The following is a 17,478-nucleotide window of genomic DNA, read 5'->3' on the forward strand; positions in this document are numbered from 1 at the left end:
GGGCACAACACTGACAGAAAGAAACACAGGGCTTAAATACACTGAAGGATAATGAGGGGATGAGACACAGCAGGAGAGCACAGCAGAGAGTAAGCAAACATAATAAGACAAGCAAAATTAGATACACTGCACACAGGAGAGTGACTATCAAAATAAAGCAGGAAACATGGCACAATTCACAAAGATGCAGACTAGACACTGAGACATGAAACATGACAGACCTGGACACAGAGGAAACATGAAACACAGAGACAAAAAGGTAACCAAACATGGAACACTGGGAAGGTACAGAAACAGAAACAAGAAGCTAGAAGTATAAAACATAACATCAAGAGAACTAAAACTAGGAGTAGCAAATAAGAAATACAAATTAAACAGATACAAAACACTGGGTTATCGACCAAGGACTGTGACAATACAGTCACGCATCACTCAGCCATGGAAACATATTCCATGAAGCTTTCTGCGCACTGTTCTTGAGCTAATCTGAAGGCCACATGAAGTTTGGAGGTCTAATGATTGACTCTGCAGAAAGTTGGTGACCTTTGTCATTATGTACCTCAAAATCTGCTGACCCCACTCTGTGTTATGGCATTTGTGGCTGACTTGCTGTCATTCCCAATTGCTTCCACTTTGTTCTAATACCACTAACAGTTGACTATAGAATATTTAATAGCATGGAATTTCATGACTAGATTTGTTGTACAGGTGGCATCCTATCACCCTAAGCACCCGTTCTTTCACAAATATTTGTAAATACCGTCTGCTTAGGTGCTTGACTTTATACACCTGTGTCCATAGAAGTGATTTGAACACCTGAACTCAATGATTTGGATGGGTGAGTGATAAAGTCATATAACAAATGTCTGTATAAACAGGCAGAGCCTCACTAAATACAGGATCTAATCAGCAGGCCTGTTATCACCCATGCATAATTAAGTTGTTTTTTTCCCCTCTGCCCAATCATTCTATACATTGTGATCAGCCTGCTCTCTCACTCTTCACAGTACTTACCGAAGTGAAACTATAAGGAAATGACACTAAGTCTAATATATGCTAGTCATATGCATTCAAAAATCTTAAACACACAGAAACACAGTCTCACCTTAACCTCCTAAGACCCGAAGTCTTCCACGGCATGCATTTTTAATTTCTCTTTGATATTTGGGCATATTGGGGGCCGATGAATGTAAAAACAAAGAATTACCAGATTTTTTTTTACCTTATTTTTGTTTTTAAGAAAAATGAGAGCCACATATAATAATGGATTGGATTTATATAGCGCTTTTCAAGGCACCCAAAGCGCTTTACAATGCCACTATTCATTCACACACTGGTGGAGGCAGCTACGGTTGTAGCCACAGCTGCCCTGGGGCAGACTGACAGAAGCGAGGCTGCCATATCGCGCCATCGGCCCCTCTGGCCAACACCAGTAGGCGGTAGGGTAAAGTGTCTTGCCCAAGGACACAACGACCAGAACAGAAAGCCTGGGGATCGAACCGGCGACCTTCCGGTTACAGATGCGCTTCCAAAACCCCTGAGCCACGGTCGTCGAACATATGAGACTATTTGTTTAAAATTTTGATAGAACAGTAGCAGTATAATGTCCTCTTAAGTGGATATCAAGCCCTTGTAGAGCAAAATTTAGTATTTTGGGCTAAATAACCCAAAATGTGATGTCCACATATGTGGACACCAGGTCCTAGGAGGTTAAAGTGGGCAATCTCAGTGGGCAATCTCAGTGCGCAACCATAAATTGTAAACAAGATGAATATACCCACATCCACACCATGCTCCTACACAGACCTTTGCAGACCAGTTGTAGCTGTTCAATGTCACCAGGAGGCAGTACAAAAAAAGAACCAGTCTGTAGGCTATTTTTTATGTTCATGCTTCTATTGGTCCTTCGATTTCAACCCGTTCTCACTCCCGACGCGCAAAATAATGACGATTTGTCACGTCCCTTAACTTCTCATGCTGACGCTAAAGGTACCCTTCCACGTTTTTATGCGACGCTGTGGGTTGTCAATTCATTCCAATATGAACCCGCTCGCGGCGATCAGAGACGCTTCGAGCAGAGGCTCCAGCCATCCATTTACTCCAATAATAACCCCGTCACGGCGAAACATGACGCCGTGAAGCACAATCTAACTGGACAACCGGGGACCCTCTGGAGAACGGGTTTTTCTCCCTAATTTAATGCTTTCTTTTAATGACATCGTTAACATTTCTCAACAAAAACACATGAAAGTATCACTGATAATTCAACAATAAAATCGCTTCATGTTGTGGCCATCACACAGTGCTTTCCAAACTGATTCACGAGCTGAAAGTGCTCAGATTTAACGTACATAATCCTTTGTTAGGTTTATTATTTTCATTTCACACGTAAAACACATTTATAGATTCATTCACCACTCCTGTTAGTTTTGGATGCGCTCGGCTCCAACCAATCAGACCAATTTACGCAGACGCACTAATCCCGTAACTGCACACTACCCATAATCCTCAACCGCCGTTGCTATGGAAATGAAGATAACAACTGCTTGGTGCTACACGTTATTCCTTTATTTACTCTAAAATAATAACCAGCGATAATACGAAAATAAACTGGCCCAGCGTTTAATTATGTAATTAAAAATTGCAAATTTTATTATTTTATTTTATTTTTTACAAATTGCAATATTTATCTACAGCGCGCCTTTAGCGACACGTCAACAGATCTTAAGCAAGGCGATTGGATGGTTTTTACTGCAATGCATCTTGGGAGTCGTAGTAAATGTATCTTTCAACTCACGGTCCTGCAGCGAATTTTTCGACTCGACACGAGGCAGATCCTAGCTAAGTAAGTTGTGATCAACTGTGGGTAATTTGCATGTTCACTGAAATATTATTTTCAGTGATATTAAACTGATATTAAACTTGAAATGTTTTCACAGAGCAGTCTGTGTACCAAGAGAACTACTTCTGAAAAAGTTTATTTAATTTTTTTTTGTGATGTATTCTCATGTGTAAGACACTTGCTTGGCCACCCAGCTAATGTTAGTACTGCTCTATTTTAGCAATGTATATTTTCTGTAATTAATTCAGTTTTTTTAACCCTATTCACGTAATTAACTCAATATTAACGACTTTAATCTCGTAATTGATTTTTTTTCTAAATATGGTGTAATACTGCCTCGTAATATAAGTTATTTCTTTGGTCATAAATTATTTTTGTAATCATTTCACCAAAACAGACCTGAAATAATCCCTACATGTTCCATTTTCATTTGCAGAAATGACAAAGCCAAAAACCAAACCATGCCCTTCCTGTCAGGCTCCAAACACCTGCAACAGGAAGACATGCAGTGGATGCCTGGGCAGCCTGAACGTAAAGGAGGGTTTGAAAAAAAAAAACAAGAACAGTTTAAAAACAGTAACTGGGCTGCCTCTGTTAAAAACAACAGAAATGCGAGCAGGGTGGTTAATTCAGCCCAGTTGTCAGTAAGTTTAAAAGTTCTGATCTAATAAGTGGTTGGTCTGCTAGACAATTCTTTATTAATCACAATTGTCAATGTTTTCTTGTATATCATGAAGTAAGAAACTAACAAGACATGTATATACACATAAAATATTAATTTATAAAAGAGCATAAATAAAAAAGTTATTCACATCAGAATAACATCATCACACTAAAGACATCAAACTAGAAAAAACTTGTTAAAAACTATTTTTATTTAAGCTACTTCTGATTTTTAATTTAATCGGCTATTAACTGAGAGACAAAACATTTCAAGATGGATTTTATCATACATTTACAGGTTTGGTCACCATAAATACTTTTTAACTATCGACAACAATAAAACAACAAAGATGTGAAACTTAAAGGTTTGTTATACATCAATTTGCTTACATGAAAGACTGGCTGCATGTTTTTCTTTGTTGTTCTTGCAGGTTTCAAAACTACACGCCCTGGGCTACCAGCCAATTCTGTTTCTTGGACAGTTTGACCGTAAGGGCCGTATAGTAGGGGACGTGATCACTCAGATCGAAAAAGCGGAAGGTGCTGCACGTGACATCCTCATGAAGATGAGGAAGCTTTATGAACACCTTCTGAGAAGTAAGATATGCTTTGTCCATTATCTGTAACCAGGTGTCCTTATCAGGTAGCCTATCCTAGCTGTCTTTGGGTGATACTCATGGTACACCCTAGATAAGAAGGCAGATCATCACGGGGTACATAGAGACAAACAAGATGGTGAGGATGAGGATAGTTAACAGTCACCAGCTATTCTATTCTACTCTACTCTATTCTGTTCTATTCTATTCTATTATTCAGCCAAGGTTCAGACCAGTAACCTTCTTGCTGTGAGGTGACAGCTGCCCTACATGTCCTGTTGCTAACATAAAATAGTGTTATATATGCCTTATTACCTCCCCATGTGGCGTTCATACACCAAAGCTAGCCATACTGAACCTCTGGTGTTACCCACCTGAACAATTTTGTATGTGTGTGTGTGTATAGTATGGTCTTTCACACTCATGTATATACAAATGTAATTTTAAAAATCTTCACGAAAACCAGACCTTATAATTCTCTTCGAGACTTTCTAGTATAACAAATGTTATAATGTTACCAATATGAACACCAAGATTCTTAAATAACTTATATACTTCTTAAGAGGTTACCTGATTACCTCCCTGAGGTAGTTAGCATCACCATTGTACAAAACTCTTAAGTCACAGTACTAGCTTGAAGTGTCAAATGTTATGCACTACAAAGTCAGGAAAGTAGTGTCATCAGAGGAAAAAAGTCATTAGCTATCTGGATTTATAGTCACACTCATTAATTTATTAATGTACAATGTAGAAAAGCACTACAGATGTCACACTACCCTAGAGGGCACTTGTACTGAATGATTTGGGTCAGTGAGTGTGTGAGATGACTTATTTGACGCCAATATTTACAAGTTGTAACTTTAGTAAAAACTTAACTGAAAACATGCAAATCACTACTTATTATGTGTTTATGTGTACTGTACATTTTTTCAACCCATTTTAATGAATATTTAATATTTAAAATTTTGCAGAATTACAAGCTTCACCTCCTGCTAAAAGTTCTACACCAGCAGCTGGACCATCCTCTGCTGACAGTGTCGATGCTGGACCAGTCCCAGACCCAGAGGCTCTAAACGAGGAATTTATTCTTCATTTAGAGCCTGTACCAACATCTTCCCTCTGTCAGCCTCCTGCATCCTCCTCTTCATCTCTGCTTCCTCCTGCATCCTCCTCTTCATCTCTGCTTTCTCCTGCATCCTCCTCTCCATCTCTGCTTCCTCCTGCATCCTCCTCTCCATCTCTGCTTCCTCCTGCATCCTCCTCTTCATCTCTGCTTCCTCCTGCATCCTCCTCTTCGTCTGTGCTTCCTCCTGCATCTTCCTCTTCATCTCTGCTTCCTCCTGCATCTTCCTCTCTGTCTCTGCTTCCTCTTGCATCCTCCTCTTCATCTCTGCTTCCTCCTGCATCCTCCTCTTCATGTCTGCTTCCTCCTGCATCTTCCTCTATGTCTCTGCTTCCTCCTGCATCCTCCTCTTCATCTCTGCTTCCTCCTGCATCCTCCTCTCCATCTCTGCTTTCTCCTGCATCCTCCTCTCCATCTCCACATCCTGCATCTCCCTCAATTTCTACGGTGTACACCTCGGATGTCCCAAACAAAAAAAGGACAAGGAAAGGTTAGACGTTATGTTATTGTAAATGTACGAAACACATGACAGGTTCGTTAAGTTTGTTAAGATTTCTTTTTCTTAATTTTTGCATTTTCTCCAGTTTTACAGACCTCATGTAAATATTTCATTTGTTATTTTTCAGAATGCCGAAAACACCGTACACAGAAGATTTTCAAATATGAAGAGATAGTAGACAGGAGAGTTGCAAATGTAAGTAATTTAGCCTGCTGCTGTGCAGATTTGTTTGCGTCTTTGGACTTCCCGGATTTGAACTGTGCCTGACTGACTATCCATAAGCTTTTGTATTTGATGAATCTACACTAATTCAGCCACTGAGTCAGGATTTCACTCCAAATAGGACATTAAATAGGAACATACCACCTGATACGACCTGGTCGTGCTGCCTTCCTGATGTTTATGTTCTTTAAAGTCCTCCTGACATCATGCTCAGAAGGAGTGATTGATGTGGAGGTGCTCCCTCCCATTCAGTAACATCTGCTTCGGTTAGTTTTGCTTGTGAGCCACAATGTAAGCAGTGTTGCTTTGCTGACATGCACTCGATGCTGGCAGTACAAGCATTGTAGTGGTTCTTATGTTTTTGTAAACTAATTGTATAATATATTGAGCCATTCAATAGTACACAAATGTTTATAAGCTCCTTTTTGTATGCAACTTGCATGTCTTTCTGAATTAATTGTTTGTTTATATCATGTTTTTCAGAAAAAAGAAGAAGTTAAAGTCAAGTGGAAGCCCTGCTCAACATGGTATGTAGTAACAACTTTGTTGGACGGGAACAGACATTCATATTGTTGATAAATAGTTATCACCTCAATTTGAACTCATGTATTTGGAAATTGGGAGCTTTTAGCTATCGAGCTCCTCTTCTGTGAGGAGCTTGATAGCTGTCCACCTCCAAAGTCCATTATGAGTTTTGGAGGTGGACATGGTCAACACTTTTAAGAGTAGGCATAAGACTTTACTTATTTATAGAGCTTATAGTTAGGGCTGGTTCAGGTCAGCCCTTAGTTATGCTGTAACAGGACCAGACTGCTGGGGGTTAGTGTCCCCCCCCCCTCTCTGTCTGTCTCTTTCAGGGTTATGCAGGCTCAGTATTGGTTGAAGATGCAGTCACGTCTCGTTTTACTAAAAACTCTCCCCTTCTCCCTCACCATCTGTAAACATACATGTCTCAGTAATGCAGTTCATGCATGTTACTAACTAAACTTCTTCCCTGGAGTTTCTGTGCTCTCTCATTCAGCAGGTTCCGATGGATCGTGGCTGCTGCTGTGGTCCTGCTTGACATCTACTACATATATTATTACTCTCTGACTTGATTTATATTACAATGAAGGTGTATAAAGCATGACATGAATATAGAAGATATTTCATCCTAAAAAATTGTCATATGTCACAACCTAAATTATCCTATTTTGTGTGTGGTTGTGGTTGTTGTTTGTTATGTTTTTCTCCTGACAGTGGCAAAGTGTGGGATGACACATGGGAACCTGCGCAGTTTTACACACAGTAAACCAGGCACCACAGGTCGCAGAGATCGCACAGTTCACAGTTTGTAGTTCAGCATAAAAGTTCAAAATAAAATATTTACTATACATTTCAACCAGTGTCAGTCTCTGTTTCACTCTCTAATTGTGGCTTAAGTACCTAACACATTCATGAATCTGATCGATCAATAATATCTTCCCTGCACTCGATATCTCATAGTTTTACATATCAGCCAACATTATTGTCTACATCCTCATAAATATAGAAGTGACTTGCTTATTATAACATATTACAAGTTAAAGTAATACTGCACTGCACGTATAGTAAGTAACACCTACTGTGTATGGGAGCCTAAAGCAAAGTTAACTGCACCAGTACCAGCTTCAAAACATATTGTATATTATATGTTTCTACCTTTTTGTAATATGTCATGTTTAGATGCAGTGACAATTGCACATTTGAAGTTGTGGTCATATGTGGTTTTTATATACAGGGTATTAGAAAACATTTTTTGATATTTTTCTTGTTTGTTTGCACATTATTATTGTGTACATATTACGTATGTAACATTATTGTTAATATTATTATTAGATATCAAAGATACAATTTGATTAAGGGTTTTCCTGTCATAATTTCAATACAAATGCAATTACACACGTAAGCAATAGGATCAAAATAAACTTTTAAAAAGTCTGTTGATCAAATGCTGATTTTCAAAACATTCTAGAGGAAAATAGAGATAAAATAATCTGAACAGTAACAGTGATCTTGGATGATGATGGAGGCTTCAATGGATTATTCTGTTTCAATCAATAGGTTCGTATCTATGACAATAATTTGATAAGTTTAACAGGTTGGTTTAGGCCTGGCAATACAGCAAATATTCACAAACTTTTGTTTTTGAAGAATGTTTATCTTTTTTGGGATGAAGCTATCTGGCAAAATGATACAACCCTTTTAACCTCATCTGTATGTCTATCATGTGGCTATGATACTGGATTTTGGTTTGATGCATATGCAGGTTACAGCTGGGGAATGGCAGTATGTTGTGGATTGATTTGGCATGTTCAACCACTGTTACACCAAACTCTCTCACTTATAACATGATAAAGGCCTCTTACCCAGTGTCATGGATTTTCTATACTTTTGGGGACACAGGGCCAAAGTCTGAGGCAATAAGTCAGATCAAAGAAGGCAATGATTCTAAAATGGGAGTTTACTTATGTCATTATATATATCCAGGAATATGTGCCTGAGGATAGTTGTCATGAAATCAATATTAAATCAAAGTATTCCTTAATTACCACAGCTGACACGAGTTCTCCATAGCTGCCTGCTGTCTCGGGATCTGTCTCCAAAAAGGACCAGGGAGTGCTAACATGTTATGTTCTAAACTGATGAAGAAAATGCACATTAAACATAATATAAACTTACTGAGTGAAGTAATGTCAAGAGGATTCCTTTAGCTCCTATTGGGTTGGTTCCTTGATCAATGCAATACAGAATCATTAATCTGGTTTTATGTAATGTCCTTAAAACATGTCAAAATGAGGCTCACTAGTCTGTGTGGCCTCCACATGCCTGTATGACCTCCCTACAACACCTAGGCATGCTCCTGATGAAGTGGCAGATGCTCTCCTGATGGATCTCCTCCCAGACTCCAGGACTAAAGCATCTGCCCACTCCTGGACATTTTGTGGTGCAGTTGGTGGATGGAGTGAGACATGATGTCCCAGATGTCCTCAATTGGATTCAGGTCTGGGGAATGGGCAGGCCAGTCCACAGCATCAATGCCTTCGTCTTGCAGAAACTGCTGACACACTCCAGCCACATGAGGTCCAGGATTGTCGTGCATTAGGAGGAACCCGGGGCCACCCGCACCAGCATATGGTCTCACAAGGGGTCTGAGGATCTCATCTCAGTACCTAATGGCAGTCAGGCTACCTCTGCCGAACACATGGAGGGCTGTGCAGCTCCCCAAAGAAATGCCACCCCACACCAAAACTGACCCACTGCCAAACTCATGCTGGAGGATGTTGCAGGCAGCAGAAGGTTCTCCATGGCGTCTCCAGACTGTCACAAGTGCTCAGTGTGAACCTGCTTTCATCTGTGAGGAGCACAGGGCGCCAGTGGCAAAGTTGCCAATCTTTGTGTTCTCTGGCAAATGCCAAACATCCGGCACGGTGTTGGGCTGTAAGCACAACCCCACCTGTGGACGTCGGGCCCTCATACCACCCTCATGGAGTCAGTTTCTGACCGTTTGAGCAGACATGCACATTTGTGGCCTGCTGGAGGTCATTTTGCACAGCTCTGGCCTTTCTTTCCTACCCCACAGTACCTTCCCTTACCATTTGTTTCCTACTCTTTTACTTCTTCTTTGATGACGGTTGTCTTTCTAGATAAGCAATTTCATTTGCTCTGGGGCGAGTCACTGGCTCGGGTGCATTCTGGGACTGTCAGTTCACCAGTGTGCTGGCATGCTTCTTAACAAACACATCACTACAGCAAACATCTCAATTGTACTTGTTGATCTCTTCGACAAAACACTGAACAAAAAATTTACTTGTGAGTGTGCTGCCTGGTGCTTTTAAATTTTGTGATAATTTGAGCAGCCCAGAAAGCATCCCATAAATTAAATTATGTTATCGTATCTGAACATGTACACTAGTCATTAAATTAGATGGGAAATAATGATTCAGGGTAAACAACTGCACCAAGGAAATTCCATTTTTCTTCTCAAAATGTAAAATGTCTGTTGAAAAATCACATTAAACAGAGATGTGATTAACTTTTTATTTTACCAAACATAACATCAATGATGACACAATCAGTCTTCATCAGAAGTGCTCAAATCACTCTCAGTGGCATCGTCTGGAATGTCCTCCTCCGAGTCCATTTCCAGGAGTGGTTTGTGGCTGAGGATTCTCTTGTACACGTCCTTTACTTTGAGCATTTCAGCTTTCAGTTCACTTTGTTTTTTTAAAACCAGGCTACAGAGTCCCTTCTGTGCATCCTCCGACATGCCAACAAAGGAGGCTGTAAAAAGAACAAAACAAATAAATATGAGTAAAGTAAAAAAAACAAACAAACAAAAAAAACACCTCATAAACACAAGGAATTAGGATCCTGTAATTAAACATTTTTTTAAAAGGGAGAAGGCAGTGTTAGCTAGCAATCTAGATATAGGTAAAAGATCCAGTAAGACTTTAGCATCTGCTCTTATTTTCAATCGATTCATCAAAAAATTAATAAATAAATAAAGTGCTTACAGTCTGAGGAGATTGTCCCCAACACCACAGATCGCATTCGCAACACTGTCCAGTGAAGCCGCATCTCCCTGCAAAGGATCATCTCCTCCTCTCTCAGGCGCCTCACAGCCATCACCTTCTCAAAGACCTTTCTCTTTGTCCGGAGGTCAGCAGCAGCTACAGTTTAACAACATCAGATGGGAAAACATAGTAGCATATTATGATTCAAGAACAAAACATTCAACTACTGCTCAGATACTGGGAGTTTGTTTAAAAAGGATATTTAGAAATCAAGAGCTTGTGTTCACTTGTGCTCTGCCAGGGCCAAATATCAGTCTGCATGAGGGCATCACTGGATACGATTTGCTTTGTTGGTTCAGCGAGCTTGTTGTAGTCGTCAACAGCAGCCGCCAAGCGTTTCTTCTCAACTAAGATGACCTTGCGAATTACATTTTAATCTACACTCATCAATTTGTTTGCTAGAACAAATCACATCCAGCTCAAACAAACCTGGATCTGATTTTATTCTGTTTACAAAGTAGCTGTACAAGCTGTACAAACTAAGTATCAAACGGTCCATTTCAAAGAAACTGGGACGGACCATTTTGTCTGTAAAGACTTTGTGTTCGCACTCTGATGATGACGACAAGCTCCTCTATTCGTGCCTGCAACGCTCCAAGGCTGCCATCAGTTTGATCACTTTCTAAGTGAGAGGAATATTAATCAGAATACAGGATGAGTAACAGTCACCAAACTACAGTGGACTCTGTAATCACTGACTTGATGACATTCATTATAAGACATCTGGAGCCTTCATGTGCTGCATTATCATGAGATAACAAGTATGTTGGTGTTCAGGTTTATAAAACCAATTAGTACGACATCATTTCAACCCAGGTCCAATCCAATTTGATGAAACGCAACAACTCTGCCATAAATTCTGCTTTTACAAGGCTTATTTTTCATTGTTTGTTGACACTGTCAGAAAGATATTAATTCTACCTTAAGTTCTTTAATGAGGCCATGGTGGGTCCTATTGTTATACACGAGTGCATTATATTGAGACTCACCTTCAGCCCATTTCTGCACATCAGCCACTCATTGCTGCAGTGTGTCGGCATCCACACCCAGCTCATTTTTGGTTGCATTCAGGATCTCCACTTGTTCTCTAAGGATCCTTATGATCCAAGAATACATTAATAAATGTCATTCATATTGACATTAAGAGTACTGGTGTTTTCCCCCATTACCACACACATTAAAATGGTTTTTGAAAAAAAATAAATAAATCACCTTTAGATATTTCTGGCTCAAAGTGCGGCCCAGTTGTTCCACTTTCCTTTTGTTCCACCCCAAAGCCAGGAGGGTCAGCATGTCTGTTCGCCCTGCATTTTAGTTAGTATACAAATAAGAATTAATGAGCAGGAGACTGAGTGGAATCTCAGACACGGACACATACCTGCTTTAGACATGTACTTCGTTGTGATGGCCGCCCTAGACAGGAAACTGTTTACTTGTTCCACCTCTTCTCCAACTGTTGAATCGGCCCCATCCTGAAACGCACCTCCCCATTTGATTTATAGAAAGGAGGTCACAATATATGACTGCTGAATTCATTCAACCTTATAACAAAATGTCTCAAACTAATCCAAAACTACAAGCTGCAGTATACCTCGCATTTCCAAGTGTGAGTCTTTGCATGCATGACGGAGAGAAAAGGACGCATTGACAAGAGGTTCCTCAGCTCAGGGCACTGCTGAGCCACCTTGGTTAAATATGGGAAATATTTACAGGCCACATCGGAGCAAAGGAACGTAATATGTCCTGGGACGTTAGCTGCCAACTTCCTCTGGAGAAAAAGGGGGTAAGCAAAGATCTCCCCTCGAAACATGTTCAATGCAGCTAAGAGGACTCCGTGGCGACAAACAGCTATTTCCATGCCCTCTTCATCCAACTTCCCAGTGGACTTTTTGGACGACTCCTTTGCTGCAGTCCAAGATGAAGATCCGCACAACCCTTTCCCCGGGACCTATACACTCAAAGATTTTAACATAAAAGACATGGCATGATTAAGCCCTATCAGGGACAAACTTTTTAAAACAAATGCATAACAATTAGCTGAATTAGCCTTGAGTCACACAAGACCTCATATCTCCCCAGGACAGCACTGATAACACAAAATAAAAATCATGGGTTTTTTTTTTTTTTTTTTTTTTTAAATACACATGGTGAGAAAATTAAGTACACATTAAGATAAAGTAAAATAAATATCCACCCATCCATACATACACACACATATATATATATATATACATATATACAAATATACATATATACACACACACACACACACACACGTATGTGTATATGGTTATGGCATTAATGTCATTTTAACAAGATTAACGCTAACAGCACTAATATATATGTGTATCTTACATGATTTGTGTGTCTCTGGATGCATTTCACAAACTCAGCAACTTCCTCATCTTTTTCTTTTCAAAGTTCCCCTGCTCTGAAGTGCTGAACGAACACAGTGACAGTTTGAAAAGAAACATTAAAATACATTTTTCTACAAATCCATATTTGACTTATGTACACAATGCATAACGTACCTTGCATTTGACTGAAAGCGATAAAGCTTGCGGTTTCCATCAACTGAGACGGCAAGCATGTCTGGAGTGCAGGCAGGGCAGCTAAAGCATGGCTCCTTGCACATCCTGTCCACCTCAAACTTTACAGCACTCCACTCCAAGAAACTTTTACTGAAGGCATCAGCTGATATTCGGCCAGTCTTTTACATAGAGGACATACAACAGAATATTCAAGGACAGTCATCATAAACATTGATTTGCACAATTTCCTTAAACTTGGCAAATTTAGAAACTCACCCTTCCAAAATGGGCTGTTCGTTCATCCAGCATTTTGACAAATGCCTTAAGTGACATCCCTGGTGCAGCCTTCTTAATGTCATAGAAAGACTGAAAGACATCCATTGAAAACAGGGTGCAGAAATTTAAGGTGCCAGGCCAATATCCACTACCCAGGATGTCCTTAACTGAGGGGGACCACATTAGGCCACAGCTGGTGCAGCTCACCACTGGCAGTGCAAGGTTATAACGGCTTTTAGAAAGGATAAGGATAAATTCAGTCATGGCTCAAAGCATTCATTTTTTTCATGTTGTTTTCAAATCGGTCTGGTAAATCCAAATGACCTTTGACAGGTGCCCACATATACTGCGGGCCGAGGGTAATTCAAACCAAGATAGCAATGCACAATTTGCAATAAAACCTCCAAACACATCTATTGTGTATGTAGTGTGTGACAAAAGGGCAACTTACCATTTATGGTTACAAGAGCCACAATTGCGCCGGGTGAAACCTCAACGTTACCTGCTGGGCAGTCACACACATGGTCTGGCCTTTGCACAGGCAACAGCCGAACGAACATTAAAACACACAATATATATAAAAAGAATTGGAAATTAACTGATACACAATAAATATACAATAACAGCACCCACTCATACTCGTACATAGCAAGAAATGCATAAGACTTAAAAACCGTACCTATTGGCTTGTGAAACTCTGATGAAGGCTGCAAAACCCTCCTGTTACTGCCTCTCTGCTGTGCAGGACAAAGCGTGTGTGAACTGCAATATCACAGTCAGCACAAAGGAATGGAAGAGGCAGGCAGTCCAGACACCTCACAACTACTTGTTTGCCACACTGACACACACGGTGTGACTGTGGATCCAGAGTAGCTAACATATTGTCTATAAGACAAGGCCTGGCCTCTTTCCACTTTTGCGAGGACACCATATTTCTGATCGCCCAGTGAGTAGCAGCTGATTCAGATGACGTCTCACAAGCCATTGCTGCGTCCTCTTCTCCATCCTCCAACATCTGAAGGAGCTCCTGACGAAGCACCTCAGTTCCATACACTAACAGAAAAAAAAATAAAGAAAGGAAGAAACTCTTCCACAAAGTGAAAAACACTAGGCAGTATGTTTCTTAGGACTGCACAAAAGCCCTGCATAACTCAACTATAACAACAAATATAAAAGTAAACAGAAATCACAATATATACAAGAAGGTAAAGTACCTTTTGTTGGGTTGACACTGGCAACATAACTAGGTTCTTCACGTGGACATTGATGCTGATCTCTGGACACTGGGGGGGGAAAAAGAGATTGAAGAATATTTACTTACTGAAATTCTTTGGTGAAAACAAGTTGTGAGATAAAATCAATGGTTGTGTGAACACTGACCACGTGGCATGCAACTAGTACTTCGACTGGTTGATGGTCTGAGGAATAAAATCTCCCTGTCTGTCACGTGTTTTCCAGCGCACTGGTCTTGGCTGAGGTTCACTCTGTGCATCATTCTAGGCAATTAACAAGGAAAAAAGGGAACACCTAAAATACAGTCCATGATTAAAGCAAAGATTATCAAACATCTTAAGTTAACCAACTTAATTTGACATAAACTTAAAAAAAATTCAAATAATATAACGTTTACTCCGTACAAAATATTAGACAAGCGTGTTCCCTCTTTAACAACTGTTTCCACTAAAAATGTTACCTGCATATCTTGAAGGAGTTCGTCAGCAGCCTGAAGCTCTTCCTCCAGCTCGGGATCCTCTGAATCACTCATTTTCAAGTTAAAGAGGAAAGAGATTTTTGCAGAACTCAGTGACATAACCACATAACTAACGCAATTCAAATGATTTTCAGTCTTGGCGCTCCGGTTAACGTTAGCAATTAACGTTAGCATCATCAGTTTGTAAAGAGCTAGCAGAACTCTTAGCGCAAAAACTGCTTTACGCACTATGTGAGGGTATTTTGCAACAAACAAGTCCTTTAACGTTTGTAATAGATTTAATCCATCATCGTTGGATTAAATGGCTAATGCTGCAGTAGCCACCTAGCAAGCATGCTGACGGTAGCTGTAGCCATTTTTAAATGCATTACACCGTTTCGAGATCAGTCACCTCTGTTTGTTTGAAGCTTTTATGAAAAACAAACTTTGAAACACACATCAAGGTATTACTTTAAATATATGTATTTTTTACATACCTGCATTAGAACCAATCAGTACCGCCTCATTTTCTTATTCTTATAAATGCGTCTCTCCGTTCTCCCATCATCCTTTGCTTACACAGGTTGCGTCTGATTGGTTGGAGCCGAGAGCATCCAAAACTAACAGGAGTGGTCAATGAATCTATAAATGTGTTACGTGTGAAATGAAAATAATAAACCTAACAAGGATTATGTACGTTAAATCTGCGCACTTTCAGATCGTGAATCAGTTTGGAAAGCACTGTGTGATGGCCACAACATGAAGCGATTTTATTGTTGAATTATCAGTGATACTTTCATGTGTTTTTGTTGAGAAATGTTAACGATGTCATTAAAAGAAAGCATTAAATTAGGGAGAAAAACCCGTTCGCGGAGAGGGTCCCCGGTTCTCCAGTTAGATTGTGCTTCACGGCGTCATGTTTCGCCGTGACGGGGTTATTATTGGAGTAAATGGATGGCTGGAGCCTCTGCTCGAAGCGTCTCGAGCGGGTTCCTATTGGAATGAATTGACAACCCACAGCGTCGCATAAAAACGTGGAAGGGTACCTTTAGCGTCTCTCTTTGTTAAGTGTCAAAGAGAACGGGTTGTCGATTTAGGCACTGCCACAGAGACAAAGTCATAACAGAGAAATAATTCCTCTGGTTTTGGATTTTTGATGTTTGCTGTTCAAGACAACTTTTCAATACCCAGCACACCATCCAGTCTGCAGTCTGTTTCACCTTGCAATTGCTGAATAATCCTAGTCCATCAGTAGCGGTTTTTGATACGGGCGACACGGGCGGTTGCCCGGGGCGGCATCATGGTGGGGGCGGCATCACGGGCATCGGCAAAAAAAAAAAAAATTACTCGTACTTATGCTGCCCCGACATCGTGCCAGCGCATATCGGGAATGGCATAGGCACCGATTGGTTTTCTATCGCCCATTTGCTGGGAGTAAGGGCGCCCTCCGTTTGCAAGATGCGCCTGCTGCTTGCGACACAGGGAGGAGAGGACGGAGCGGCGGCGGATTCTCTGGCTGGCTGGAGCAGCATCTAATAACCAACTCGCAAAATAAAAAAAATTAAAACAAACCAACAAACACGAAAACACCAGACATTATAATACAGACTTATAATTTGCACCGATGTTTTTTTCGAAATTCTATACACGAAAAGTGAGCGCGAGAGCCCTCGGTGAGCCTGCTCGCTGATGAAGTCAAAGTAAACTTTATTGTCATCTCCGCTACATACAGTCCAGTATATAGAGAGACGAGACGACGTGGCTCCAGTTACAGCAGTGCAAGTAAACAAACAACAAATATAAGGAGAGTAAGAAAATAAATATACACTTTAAGACACGTGGTAAAGGGATCAATAACAATTTAAAATTTATAATTTACAGTTTGATGATTTAAAGTCTCACACACAACCCGTCGAAAGGGGAGGGGGGCCTGCTTTTTCCAAATAGAGCACATTTCATTCATAATGTTGTAAATCCAAGCCCATTATGTATTCATGATTTGGACCCTGGGTTGTGCGAAATCCCAGAAATAAACCCTAGACAAATCGAATCTGTGAGCTAAGGTGTAAGTCTATTTGGTTATGTTGTGGTAATCCTCGGGTTGGGGGATGGGTGTTCATACTGGAGTGCAAAATTAAAACCAATGGAAGATGGTCAAGAAAAGTTCAAAGCCATCAGGTGCTCAGTTTAGAAAAAAGAGAAAAGAAGAGGAGGAGAAACGAGCAAAAGATACAGGTAAGCAGATGTGTCATTGGATAATGGCAGGTCATCCTGAAACAATTAGAATCAGAATCAAAATACTTTATTAATCCCTAAGGAAATAATGTGTGGGGGGGCTATAGGACCGCCACTGAGTCCATCCTTAGTCCATCCGAATCTCTGAAGCTCCCGCAGATTTAATGACCTTCTGGCATGAGTTTACCACACAGATTTTCAATAGG

The 17,478-nt window shown here is 40.3% G+C and overlaps 2 protein-coding genes across 15 annotated transcripts; one reads left to right on the top strand and one right to left on the bottom strand.

Moving 5' to 3' along the window:
• Positions 1 to 2,697: 2,697 nt before the first annotated feature.
• LOC146373742 (uncharacterized) lies at positions 2,698 to 5,904 on the top strand. Its single transcript, XM_084952013.1, has 4 exons — positions 2,698 to 2,845; positions 3,279 to 3,486; positions 3,937 to 4,102; positions 5,073 to 5,904. Exons 1-4 carry the CDS (start codon positions 2,742 to 2,744, stop codon positions 5,717 to 5,719), a joined length of 1,125 nt encoding a protein of 374 aa, XP_084808139.1. The 5' UTR covers positions 2,698 to 2,741; the 3' UTR covers positions 5,720 to 5,904.
• A 4,086-nt stretch (positions 5,905 to 9,990) lies between these two features.
• Positions 9,991 to 16,210, bottom strand: LOC146373743 (uncharacterized). Of its 14 annotated transcripts, none has more exons than XR_014802254.1 (9): positions 15,041 to 15,125; positions 14,728 to 14,843; positions 14,562 to 14,630; positions 14,027 to 14,400; positions 13,799 to 13,878; positions 13,348 to 13,437; positions 13,072 to 13,250; positions 11,753 to 12,979; positions 10,802 to 11,636 (listed from the first exon to the last, which is right to left on the bottom strand). XR_014802254.1 is itself a non-coding variant. In XM_084951344.1 (4 exons), the coding sequence occupies exons 2-4, from the start codon at positions 10,799 to 10,801 to the stop codon at positions 10,039 to 10,041; spliced, it is 399 nt and encodes a 132-aa protein (XP_084807470.1). In that variant the 5' UTR covers positions 10,802 to 11,636; positions 11,753 to 12,718; the 3' UTR covers positions 9,991 to 10,038. The 14 variants fall into 14 exon arrangements, 1 of the variants encoding a protein (XP_084807470.1); XR_014802251.1 differs by having other exon boundaries at positions 13,348 to 13,579; XR_014802252.1 differs by having other exon boundaries at positions 11,753 to 11,844; positions 11,919 to 12,012; positions 12,132 to 12,979; positions 13,348 to 14,400.
• Between the last annotated feature and the right edge of the window lie 1,268 nt (positions 16,211 to 17,478).

This window comes from Perissodus microlepis, chromosome 14, assembly GCF_051167445.1.
Source record: "Perissodus microlepis isolate ML-2025 ecotype Zambia chromosome 14, ASM5116744v1, whole genome shotgun sequence".
NCBI lineage: Eukaryota > Metazoa > Chordata > Actinopteri > Cichliformes > Cichlidae > Perissodus > Perissodus microlepis.

Bases quoted from the DNA above. Each gene is read 5' to 3' on its own strand.
- LOC146373743 (XM_084951344.1), bottom strand. From the start codon at position 10,801: ATGCAGACTGATATTTGGCCCTGGCAGAGCACAA. The intron at 10,637-10,767 runs GTGAACACAAGC...GTTAAACTGTAG, and splicing joins TTGGCCCTGGCAGAGCACAA to CTGCTGCTGACCTCCGGACA. The intron at 10,248-10,480 runs GTAAGCACTTTA...TTCTTTTTACAG, and splicing joins GGGGACAATCTCCTCAGACT to CCTCCTTTGTTGGCATGTCG.
- LOC146373742 (XM_084952013.1), top strand. From the start codon at position 2,742: ATGGTTTTTACTGCAATGCATCTTGGGAGTCGTAGTAAATGTATCTTT. The intron at 2,846-3,278 runs GTAAGTTGTGAT...TTTCATTTGCAG, and splicing joins ACGAGGCAGATCCTAGCTAA to AAATGACAAAGCCAAAAACC. The intron at 3,487-3,936 runs GTAAGTTTAAAA...TTGTTCTTGCAG, and splicing joins TTAATTCAGCCCAGTTGTCA to GTTTCAAAACTACACGCCCT.